This window comes from Miniopterus natalensis, chromosome X, assembly GCF_054644295.1.
Source record: "Miniopterus natalensis isolate mMinNat1 chromosome X, mMinNat1.hap1, whole genome shotgun sequence".
NCBI classification, from domain to species: Eukaryota; Metazoa; Chordata; class Mammalia; order Chiroptera; family Miniopteridae; genus Miniopterus; species Miniopterus natalensis.
The window spans coordinates 21,672,680-21,685,671 of NC_142103.1; the positions used below are offsets into that span (position 1 = coordinate 21,672,680).

Genomic DNA, 12,992 nt, shown 5'->3' on the forward strand with positions numbered 1-12,992 from the left:
TTATATTCTTTAATGACAAAAAGAAACCTCAGTGTCGTAAGATTGATTTCAAACTATCCATTTGGTTTGTAATATTACTTTAACTTGAAAACAACAGTCTCTGAAACTTCTCAAGTGTTCAGTTTGCTTTGAAAATATCTACAATTCCATAAGAATAAAAATTCATAGAGCACTGTACATTTTACATTTTCAGATTAAGACTTCCACAAAGGAAAATATCAAGTCCTCTTCCACCCCTTATTACTAGAATGGACCATGTGACTTCAACTAGTTTAAGTTATAATGCTACAAACCAAGGTTATGAAAAGTCTTTGCCCTAGAAAACCTCAAACCTTTGCTTCTTCTGTTCCTTCACTGTACCCCTCTGGTATATTTTCAACATCGCAGCAAGCACCCAACTCTTCGGTCCTAATTGAAAAGATTTAGAACAAAGAACTTTACATAAATGTAGTACCTAAGAAAATCTTAAATTAACCACTATTCTACCACCTAGTGGTACTAAAGTAGCTCAGTTCTAAAAATGAGGCAAATACTTTTCCATTCAACATTTACATTTATGCTTCCTTTGTATAAATATGTGCTACAATATACTTGGCCGATTACTTCCTATATTTCATAACTCCTATGGGGACACATTCTTAAGATGGTCCCCATGATCCCCACCCTCCTAGTGTTCACACCCTTGTGTGATTCCCCTCTCCTTAAGTTTGCTTCTAACCAATAAACAGGATGTATATCATTACAATGTATTAAGAATGTAGTGCCTGTCTTGCTAGTTTCTCTCGTTTAAGGAAGCAAGCAGCCATGTTCACCAACCCCATGTGGCAAGGATTTGAGGATTACCTCTGGCTGACCGACAGCAAAAAACTGAAGTTTTCAGCAAGAAACTGAATGCTACCAAGAACCATAGGAGTGAGGAGTGGATCCTTCCCCAGTCAAAGCTCCAGAAAAGAACTCAATCCTGGCCAATGCCACCACCAGTCTTTTGAGAGTCTAAACCAAAGATCCAGCTAAGCTGTGCCTAGATTCCTAATCTATATAAATAGTGAGATACGTGTGTTGTTTTAAGCTGCAAAATTTGTGGTAATTTGTTATGAGGTAATATATAATTAATACATCCTGTCTTTCTAGTACTATAGTTTCTGTAAGTCTGAGTCCTCTAAAAAAATAATCAGTGAAAAATGAAGCAACTTTTACCTTGGTATATAGTTGCTGCCCCTTGCATTCCCAATTAAGTTTTTTAAAACCCTCTTCTATCACCAAAAAAATAATAATATAAAAAATTCAAAGCACTAAATATCCAAGAAATAGAACTGCAAGGTGACACCTGACTGGCACCAAGCCTATCTGAATTTCCAAAAATCAGGAAGAAGTATTATCTCAAGCACAAAGTTTTTTACTAAAGCTGTTTAATAATAGCTGCTTCCTCAGAGGCCACAATCTATACTAATGAGTACAAAAGGCAGACACTCAGCTCTTAAAACTCCCCTTAGTTTGAGAATCTTTTCTACTAGCTGGATGTGTGTGTCAAGTAACCACTCTGAACTTCAATTACCATCTACAAAATTATGGTGTTAATTTATAATCATTTTAAAATTTATCTTTATTGTTGGAAGTATCACAGATGCCCCACTTTCCCCCTCATTGAGTCCCTTCCCAACCCTTCACCACATTATTTGTCTGTGTCCTCAAAGTGTGGTCCATAGCCTATCTACATCAGAATACTTGAGTATATTTATTAAAAAAGCAGATTCCTGGCCTTATTCTGACTTGAAATTTTGTGAAGATAGGCCCAAGAATCTCTTTCTAACAAGCACCCTAAGTAATTTGTATACAACTGAAGTTTGAGAGTCACAGGATTAGACAGTTCAAAAGTCTCTTGTAGTAATAAAAAAAAAAAACAAAAAAATTATTTTGACTTGGACCGACCCCAAAGCCTGAGCATCTCACAACACATCTTTTTGGCAAAACATCTCTTTCCCCATGAAAAAATGTATACTCTTACACATATATACGTGTGAGTGAATGAGTGTGTGTGTGTGTGTGTAGTCTAAGTCATAAAAGTGTTCCAGGTCTCTTCCACTTTCAAATGAGGACACAGAAAAATTATGATCTCGCCGTTGATATCCCCTTTCCCTTTATTACCTATCCTGAGTTAAACTCTTGTAGGCAACATGGGCATCCTCACTGCTAGAGACAGCATTGTTTCTGTTCTTCTTGGAACCACTTCGAAACAATTCAACTGCAGTCTTCAATGCTTCTTCATCCACAACAAACACATCTTTATAGAGAATTTCATACAGTACAGCTAAAGAAAAAAAAAATGGCAAAACTCCAATTGTCAAAACAACACTTTTTAAAATAGCAATGTGAAAATAGCCATAACCCCGTATACAAATTCAATAGGTACAAACAAGATTTTAAAAGGGTTGTTTATGGAAGGCACCTCAATTTAAAGACTGGCAACAAAAATCACACCCAAACATTTGAAAAGTCTTCACATACCTTGACAAACAGCTGCACTTGACTGAAATTGTTTTGAGTACACTGAATCATAATGGCCATTACTTGAATAGCATAGTAGAATCTTAAGAAAAGAAAACCACACAGAACAATTAAATGAATGTGACACTTTTTTTTTTTTTTTTAATCCTCACCCAAGGATATTTTTTCCATTGCTTTTCAGAGAGTGGAAGGGAGAGAGAGAGACACATGGATTGGTTGCCTCCTGCACAGGGCCAGGGATCGAGCCTACAACCAAGGTATGTGCCCTTGGCCAGAATAGAACCCAGGACCCTTTAGTCCATGGGCTGACGCTCTAACCAGTGAGCAAAACAGGCTAGGGTAAATGTTACACATCTTACAACAATGAGATACTTAAAATTAAGTTACAAATCAGAAAACTGATAAACTAAATGAATTTGTTTTCTTTTAAAAAGTGACTTTTAGTCCTGGCCAGGTAGCTCAGTTGATTAGTGTTGTCCAGATGCCCCAAATTTGGCCAGTTCGGTCCCCAGTCAGGGCACACACAGGAGGCAACCAGTAAATACATAAATAAGTAGAGCAAATCAATGTCAATGTTTGTCTGTCTGCCTGTCTCTCTCTAAAAATCAATTAAGCCCGGCCGGGCGTGGCTCAGTGGTTGAGCGTCACCCTGGGATCCAGGCGATCAGGGTTCGATTCCCGGTCAGGGCACATGCCCGGGTTGCGGGCTCGATCCCCAGTCGGGGGCATGCAGGAGGAAGCCGATCAATGACTCTCTCATCATTGATGTTTCTATCTATCTATCTCTCTCTCTCTCTCTCTCTCTCTCTCTCTCCCTCTCCTTCCCTCTCTCTGAAATCAATAAAGATATATTTTTAAAAAATCAATTAAAAAGTCTTTAAGATTAATTTAAAAAAATAAGAAGTGACTTTATAAAATGACATTATACAAAATTTGTCTCTCCATCTGACATTTCACTGAGCATAGTGTGTCAATTTTATCTTGATAAAGCTGGGAGAAAGGTGATTTTTAAAATCTAAACATAGATAAATGCAAGTTGTACCTCATAAAGAGATTTTCTTGACAGTGACTTTTAAATGCCAAGATTGAAATCACTACTAAGGCTACACTGTGAGCCTCAATCACATTCTGATTAATAGACCAAACAAATACTAATTTGCAAATTTGGAAAGATAGGAACTTCTATAAGCTGAACGAGTGAATATAAACTCAGACTATGGGAGAAGGGACTTGAATTTATTCAAAATGTTATCCACTGTACTGAATAGCAATATATAAATATACTACATAGGAGCAATACTGCTAAAGAGACTTCCCTGATGAATTAAGGTATAAGATGGTTATAAAATGAGTTAATTTCTTAGCTGATTCCTTTGATCAGTAGTTTTTTCAAACAACTCAAAGGCCATGCATGCTTACTACCCAAATTATTTCAGTAAAAATGCTACTTGGCTCCATGTGATGAAATTTGTTTTAATAACTGCTCCAAAACCTTTTTGAACTTTTGTTCAAAAACCTGTCTTGTGTAAGGGATGTAATCCCTAGTGATTAAGTCCATTTCATTTTGAAGCCATCTCTGGTGTTAGCAACATGAAGTACCACAGACGATTCTCTGTGGCCTATGGGAGGATGCTGTCACAAAGCTTCCTTTGCAGAATATTATCCTAAGCACCCTTTTTTCTACCTTCCTACACTAACCTAAGATAACTTCTGCAAATAATCAAGTTCTCTGATGCCAGGTCTATTATTCTGATACTAGGTATATTATTCTTTTCTAGCCTCTTTTTGAAATCACAATTCCAACTCCATCAGTATAATCCATTTCAAAGAACTGAGGGCAAGTGTCAAGATAAGGTTTACTCACAGTAAAGTTTAAGTTATGAAGTTTCACCCACCCAAAGGGCATTTGCATTTAAGAGGAGTTTATTAATCCCAAAGAACAGTAAGCAGATTTTGAACAGAGAAGCCCTTTGTACTTTGGACTAGAAGAACTGGGAATTACAACTAAGAAAGGTTAATAACTGGAGGCAGCTGTTAAGTAGTTAAAGAAGCCCAGCTAACCAGAACTGATTAACCTGTTAAGAAAATAGAGAAGACCATACAAGTTCTCTATTCAAGTGGCAATTAGTTGTTTTGAATGGAAGAGGCAAACCCAGGCATGACCGTTTTTATGTTCCTGGTGGTAACCCCATATAAAATAATTATCTCATACACTGTGGGTGGAATGTTTGTTGGGGGTGCCAAGTGGGATGTAATGGCAGGAAACTAGTGAAAAAATGAGGTAGATCTATATTACTAATGAAGATAGTTACCTAAAAAAAACAAGTAACATAATGTTAAGTATGAATGAGCCTATCTACATTTAAAAAATGCAGAAAGAATAATATAGGATATCCACCAAAACTTAGTAGTTGTTACTATGAAGTACATACAATGAAAGAACATGAATGGAGACTTGACTCCATTTTTACTCTATTTTTTACTCTATCTTTTACTCTATTTTTCCAGATTTAAGTCTTATTTTTTTTTAAATATATCTTTATTGATTTCAGAGAGAGGAAAGGAGAGTGAGAGAGAGAGATAGAAACATCAATGATGAGAAAGTCATTGATCAAGCCCACAACCGGGCATGTGCCCTGACCGGGAATTGAACCCCGATCGCCTGGATCCCAGGTCAACGCTCAACCACTAAGCCATGCCCCGGCCGGGCTTATTTTGTTTTTAATAAGTATGCATTTCCCTTCTTTCTAGATGGAGCAAATGGGCCGAGTGAAGATGGGTAGTATCCAGTAGCATTCACTTTGACACTGAATAACTGCAAAATGCAGTTAAAAATCAAGGTGAACATTAGGCGTATAATTTCTTTGAAAGTTGGTTCCCAAATATATTTTATGGAAGGCTCATTAATAATGTTCACTGCTTTTAATAAAGTTATTTTTGAAAACCCAAACAATTCAAATATAAATTTTATGACCTGAACTGATATATAGCAACTCAGTATTAGGCAAAGCAAGGTGTCACAGAAGGAAAGTAGCTTGCTGCCACGTGGATTTTCCATACTTACATTTCAATACGAACAAACATACTCGCTTTATATAATCCCAAATCAGACATATATACAATTTCCTGTGCATGCAAATACCCAATTGCTGGTAAGTATTAGCTATGTATATATGTATAGATGATAATTATAATATTCTCATGGTTACACACACTCAAAAGGTCTTAGCTCAATATCTCCAATACACAAACTCATTTGAAAATGGAGCTGTATGATTTGTAGGAACTAGGAGGTAGGTATATGAAGGTTCACTATAAAAGTCTTTTAACTTTTTTCTTTATAAAAATTTTAAGACTAAAATGTTGAGCTAAAACATTGAACTGTAGGTTTAAGAGTCCTGTTAAGATCTAAATGTCTAAATCTCATCTCAGGCAATGCTGTGTACAACACTAAAACAAAAGTTAACACCTCTCTTCCTCAAACAATTTTGATAATATCACACCTGTTTAAAACTTGAATGAGTGTTTAAAGGCAATTGTTCTGATATCTGAAATTTACTTTGAAATACATAAAAAATTAAGATGGATTAATGAATGGATAGAGGGATGAATAGATATGTGATAAAACAAGGATATACTAAAATATTAACAGTAGACTCAAGTGGTGGCTATACGGATGCTAACTGTAAAATTCTTTTAGCTTTTCTGTATGTTTGAAATTTTTCAAAATAAAAAATTAGAAAACAGTTTCAATTAACTATTCTGTACAACGAGAAGTCAAATACTTGGCATGGCCTACTACAACCCTCATTATATAACTCTAGCCTATCTTTTTAGCATTGCCTTCCCTCCACCCAACTAATTGACTCCCAAAGGGTCCCTTGCTTCCATACCTTTGTATATAGTGTTTTCCCTGAGTAGAGTGTCCTTCATACTTGTTGGACTCATCTTTTGATACTCCACTTAAATGTCAATACCATCATGAAACTTTCTAAATTCCCTCAAGCAGAGGCTTTTTCTTCTATGCTCTTTGCACATATTTCTATTATAAAACTTATCATTCACAGACACTTACAAGTCTGTCTTTACAGCCCCGTAAGCCCTTGGAGGGCAAGAATTTTGTTGTCTTCGTCTTGGTATCCCCAAAGCCCAGTAAAGTGCCTGGTACGCTATAGGAGCTTAATGTTTGCTGAACAAATTAGATCGTGGTACCATTGGTAAAACAATTAATGTGCTCCAATTTATACTTATCTTCTAAGTTATCTCTTGCATCCTACTCAGTCTTCTCTATTCCTAGTGCCACTTGCCTAGCTCAGGTCTTTTGTCTAGATGACTATATAACATCCTAACAGTGCTCTCGGTGTCTATTCTTGTTTTACCATCATCAAAATGTTGCCTGAATTTTGCTCTACAATGTGAAACAAGATTTACAAAAGTCAAATATTTTGTAGTCTGTATTCAGTAATCAAATAAACAGGGTAAAATGATTTTCTTAAAACTTTTTGGAGGAAAAACTATATGCTAAAGAACACTTTGTTCACCTGCTGAGCATCCTCAACCTCCTACTATTTGCACCTTACTTAGGTAGTAGCACCACACTATCTCTGCCCTCAAGAAACTTTTGGACTAATGAGAGAAACAGATAGGAAAAGAAATACAATGTGATAAATACTGTAATTACTTGGGTGATGCTAGGGTAATGCAAAGGAAGGAAATAACTCGGCAGAGTGGGAGGGTGGGAAAGTTTCACAGGAATCGACACATTTGATATAAGGGGAAAAAGTATGAAAGTCAGACTATCTGGAAGCATGGTAAAAAAATGTTGGAGGAAAATGAAGCTGGAAAAAAGGGCTGGCACCCTTTAGGGCACTGAATATCTAGCTTCAGGGTCTGAACCTTATCTTCTTATCAATGAGGAGCCAACTGGGGTTTTCTGTTATGGAGGAGTGACAAGATCAGGTCTGTTCAGAAGGGTAGCTAACAACACTGCCTGGAGAGGAAAAGGCTGGTGGCAGAAAAACCTGGTATTTGGAATGGGCATTTTTTTTATTAACTAGGTAAAAAGGATGATTTCTTAATATCCTGGTAAGCCCACAGCATCATTCAATTTCTTTTTTTTAATTTTAATAAACATTTACTCATCTTCTTACCTTGTCTTCATAGCCATTATCTGTGACATAAGTTGGAGGTTTTCCGGGATTGCGATAAAGAACGAAATCTCGACTACATGAGTAGAAAACAAAGGTGGATGAAAAGGGGAATTTAGCATATTCAAGAGATAGTTATACGAACGAGTATTTGTGCTTCAAAACTGACCTTATGCATATAAAATAATACAAATGTTTAAGAGGCTAAATAATGTTAATTCAAGGTAGACAAGCTAATGACCTGTAAAGTTTTATGGATTTTTAAAAATTTATCTTAGAGGAAGGGGGAGTAAAGAAGACAGATTACCAGTTGTATGTATGTTTGTGAGTTTTGGAGGCTCCCATTTATTTAAAGCAGGGGTCAATAAATTTTTCTTGATAAAAGACCAATAATGAACATTTCAACTTTTGCAAGCCATATGTTTTATTCAACTTTCACTTTGTAGCATGAAAGCAACTACAGACAATGCTAAACAAATGCACATGACTATGTTACAATAAAACTTTATTCATAGACACTGAAATTTGAATTTCATATAATTTTCACATGCCATGAAACATCCTTCTTTTGATTTTTTAACCATTTAAAAAATTTTAAAAAGCATTCTCAGCTCAAGGGCCATACAAAAGCAGACAGCAGGCCAATTTCAGAGGTAGCCTGATTTGAAAAGCAACCTGCCCAATGACTCTACTATACTACCTCTTGCTAGATTTAGTGAGAAAAGAGCAGACTGAAAAACACTAACTGAATAAGTCCCCATAGCAAGAGGGTTCTGACTCTACACCAAGGTATATGCCATCTCACCATCCTCAGAATTGTGGAGTCTTATACAGATCAAACTTCTCAAATGAACAAGATTCCCATGAGGCTCTAACCTATATTATATAGCTTTTTCAAAATCCTAAGGTTTAGCCATAGAACATATATGCATAACCCATAGACACCAACAACAGTGTGGTGGTTGGCCAGAAAGAAGGGGGGCAAAGGCTGGGTGGAGATAGGCAAAGGAGGGGGGTGGGAAATGGGGATATCTGCAATAGTATAAACAATAAAGTTAAAAAAAAACCTACAGCATTCAGAAATGCCACTTTTGCAGTTTCAAAGACCAAAACAAAACTTTCAAAGCATCAGAGCAGTATTTCTCTAAATTTCCCCCATTATCACCTCCCTAAAGAGATGCTTTAGGCTTTTCTTAATTTCCCTATGAAATTTTAATGCCACGGTTGCACTGTAAACCATTGTAATATCTAATTTTTTGTCCTCAAGAACCAATTTCTACCCTCTTGGAAGCAATATGGCCCCATTCAGGATGTATGCAAAAGAGGCACAGAGTTAAACAAAATTCTAAGATAAACATTCTAATTTTCCACAGGAGTAGTTAACAGCAGTTCTTAAAGTCCTTTATTCTTCCATTCAAACTGACACAAATGCTAGCGATTCTCCACCTAAAATTACACTAAGTGATTTTGCTTAGACCTCTTCATTCTACATATCAATGCATCAAATCTAAAATTTTCCCAATCCTAAAGGGACTTTAATAGAAATAGCACAGCGTGCATACACACACACTCTTTTAAAAAAGGAGATTCAACTTACTTATAAATTAGAGAAAGAGCTCTTATTTCCAGCTGGCCAGCACTTTCCTAAACATAAATAGTTTTAAAAAACATTGAGTAGCTAGAAAGTACAAGTTTTTGCAAGTTTATCTTTTTTTGTTTTATTTAAATGAAGAATTTGTAGAACACAACATAACTTGCTTTGAGTCTTGGGATACTATGATAGTTATTTATTAACATAAACTTATTCTGGGGGGGGGGGGAAGGACCCAAAGACCTTAGTCATTAAGTAACAAAGACAGTTAATATGGGAGATTTAGAAGGCACAATAAAAATGGAATTAGTGTAATATGAAGTTAGCAGGGTATTTAGTACATGTGTTTTAAGCCCAGAACTATTTAATTAATTAATTTAATCACATAAAAATTTTAAATATGTGTTTATGAATCTTACTCCCACTTAAAAGAAAGATAACTACAAATCAGGAGAATTGTTTTATATATATATATATATATAAAAAAGACCTCCCAGTAACATTCATTACCACTCCCCTCCCCCATTAAAATGATATGGTTTAGGCTTTTCCTGTTCCCAAGCACCCTGTACTCTTCACTAGTCTATGGATGATAAAATTGTTAAAACACAATTCTCAATATTCAACACGAAACAATAGGTCAAGCTGCTAGCCTCTAAACTTTTGCAAGAATTATTTGATTCAACACAGCTAACTGCTTAAGAAAACAGATGGCTCTAGCTAAAGCAACAAGCTGAATGATTATTTAGGTTCCTATTCCAAATGCTCTGAAAAGATTAAACCCCCATATTTGATCTTACCTTGGGATCTCCCAACCGTTCCAGGTATTTCTCAAAAGATCCCTCCACATACTTCAAAAATAAAACAAACTTGACTTAACCAAATACATAGCATTACTGAAATCTGATTATTTCTGAAATGTTATCCTCCAATGGGTTTTTGTTCAGCTCAATAATTATGGTATTAAATTACTACTCTTTGCACAGCACCTCAAGAAGATTTGTACATACACAAAAGCTATGGGTAGAGAAAAGCTGGACTACAAAAATATGTTGGGAATTGATCCTGGCTTATCCATATACCAGTGCATTTCCTCAAATGCTATGCCTATGAGTTTCTTTTGAAATGCCAACTTAACTTGACAATTTTCATAAATCAAGCAAACCCAATAATTATAAGCCTAGTATTTTAAATTTTACAGGAGACATGCATTCACAAAGTTAAACTGAGGAACTTTAAAGGGAATTTCATTAGGTTCAAAAAAGCCCAGGGCACAAGGAAACTTTTGGGGGCAATGGAAATGTTCTACATCTTAACTGCAGTGGCAGCTGCATGACTGTATATTTCTGCATTGCCAAAACTAAAATTGCTAAACTTAAAATGGTGAATTTTATTGCATGTAAAATATACCTCAATAAAAATAAGATTAGATTAAACTCAGGGAATATAAATCTCATTCCCTGCATATATAGCTAGCAATAAATATAACTAGAATTTTAAAAATCAATTTTTAATTTTTCTCAATCATTTTAAACAGCTTTATTGAGGTTTAATTAGCATACAATAAACTGCACGTATTTAAATAGCACAGTCAAGTAAGTTCTGACATATATATGCATCCATGAAACCATAATTGTGATGGTGAATATATCTATCATCCCCATAAGTTTCCTTGTGCCCCTCTCTAACTCCACTGACCCCCAATCAATCACTGACCTGCTTTAATCACAACAGACTGGTTTGCATTTTCAAGAGTTTTATATAAAGGAAATCAAATAGTATGTACTTTTTAGGGGAGTCTGGCTTCTTTCATATAGCAAAATTACTCTGAGATTCATCCATATGGTTTTAAAATTTTACACACATATCTTTGTTACTAAAAATGTGGTCTATGAACAATAGCAAGCATCACTTGGGAGTTTGTTAACAATGCAGAAATCTTGGGCCCCAGCTCAGACCTACTAAATCAGAATTGTATTTTAACAAGATCTCCAGGCGATTCGTATGCACAAAAATACTTGAGATGCACTGCTTTACACCATGGTCTTATATTTCAAGTAATTCATGAGTAATCCTTTTCCCAGGTGTGGTAAAGACTGTAATTAACTTTAAGGTAATAAGCTCAAAAGTCAAAAAAGCTTTCACATATTTTAAAAATTCAATGACACCTGTTGAGAAAATTAAGCATAAACCTCGAACAGCAGGCAAATATCCACAATACACAGGCAGAAGAAAAATAGTACTGGAAAAGCTAGGGGTATGATAAAAATTTAAGACACATGAAAGGGCACGCTTCATATAAGACCTTGGTAAAATCTCAGTTTAACAAGAATTCAAGTACTTCAATGTATAGAAAAATACCTTCTAAAAGTTGTTTTAAAGTCAATCATTAGTGGCAGAGTTCTAATTACCACAGTTTGTCACATAAAAAGATGGATGTTTAGGACTAATTTGTTTCCTTACAATTAAGTTTTACAAGATTCTTCAAGCATTGTGCACACAATTAAGCAACAGAACAGAGGGAGTTCCCATTTGTACATATTTTAAAAGATACACATTTAAAAATCTTAACATAGCCAAACCTTTCATCAACTATGATTAATCATTCAAGAAAACAGTGGTAGAGATAATACCAAACAGAAGTCAAAGTGCAACTTTTTAGGGTTTGAAGGTTTTTTTGGTGTGTGGGAGGAAGAAAGTAATGGGACGAATACAGATTTTTTTCTTAGTTTTTAGAGTACAAAATAATCTAATAATTCTGGAAGGAGATCCAGAAGTGTGCTAGCTAGGGGGAAGGAAGCTAGCAGAAAATTAAATATTTGCTACTGAGATTACATGATATAATTTTCATATGTAGGTGCTCAAAATTCATTTCCCATCTGCTGCATACTCTAATGACAACTCTTCTTTTGGCATGTATTCTACTTACAGACTCAAAAGTTTGTTGATTTTCTCTCATATATGAGACACAAGCCTTCCTGATTTCCAAATGATGGACTTGGCTGCAAAACAACTAAAAAGAGAAAAACCAGCTCACTGTCAGCAGTCATTTTAAATAGAACCTTCTAAATTAAGACTATGAACTGGACATTTAAAGTCCCTCTTATTCAGAGCATATGTAGAAAATTGGGAAATTAAGTTCTGATATTACTAAAACCTGTTTTTGTCATCTTTAGTGAGATTAGGGAGAGATGATTCTGTTAAGCTCCCCCTTTTCTACTCTTTATGGGCACAGCCTGAATATTTTTCCTTAGGCATAAAATTTAGAGGAAGCAGGGGCTGCTTATAAAGAATCAAGATAAATTTCAAATATTTCTTTAATCCCATTATCTTACCTCTCATACATTCCAAAGTAGTATTTAGAAAACAGAAAAGATGGCAAAGGCACAGCAATATATTTGGACTATTCAGCAAAGGTATGCCCCAAGCTAAGTAGCACAGACCTGGATATTTTTACTAGGAAAGAAAAAAGGGTTTGTTTGTTTTCATGAGCTACAGGTCTTCTAGCTACAGTACCATGCCACATCACAAACTCTGAAATCTCAATATAGGGAAGATATATTTGCTTTCCTTTTACCTGCTCCGATATAGCCCGAAAGAGGCAAGACGCATCCTTGGCAGTCAGCTTTCGAAACAGTCCTAAGCTGCCTAAATATTCATCCATTGTTGCCTCACTCAGAGACTTCTGGCCGCAGTACTTTTTCCATCCTTTATGCATTGTGCACAGACGTTGAAGGTGAGGAAGGGGA

The 12,992-nt window shown here is 35.5% G+C and overlaps 1 protein-coding gene across 1 annotated transcript in view; it reads right to left on the bottom strand.

The window, feature by feature from the left end:
* ALG13 (ALG13 UDP-N-acetylglucosaminyltransferase subunit) overlaps nucleotides 1-12,992 on the bottom strand; it is a 60,194-nt gene that overhangs the window by 27,280 nt on the left and 19,922 nt on the right. The window contains 8 exon segments of the mRNA XM_016198084.2: nucleotides 333-408; nucleotides 2,146-2,308; nucleotides 2,506-2,587; nucleotides 7,656-7,728; nucleotides 9,250-9,296; nucleotides 10,044-10,094; nucleotides 12,173-12,256; nucleotides 12,821-12,992. Of these exon segments, the coding sequence (XP_016053570.2) occupies nucleotides 333-408; nucleotides 2,146-2,308; nucleotides 2,506-2,587; nucleotides 7,656-7,728; nucleotides 9,250-9,296; nucleotides 10,044-10,094; nucleotides 12,173-12,256; nucleotides 12,821-12,992 (748 nt within the window).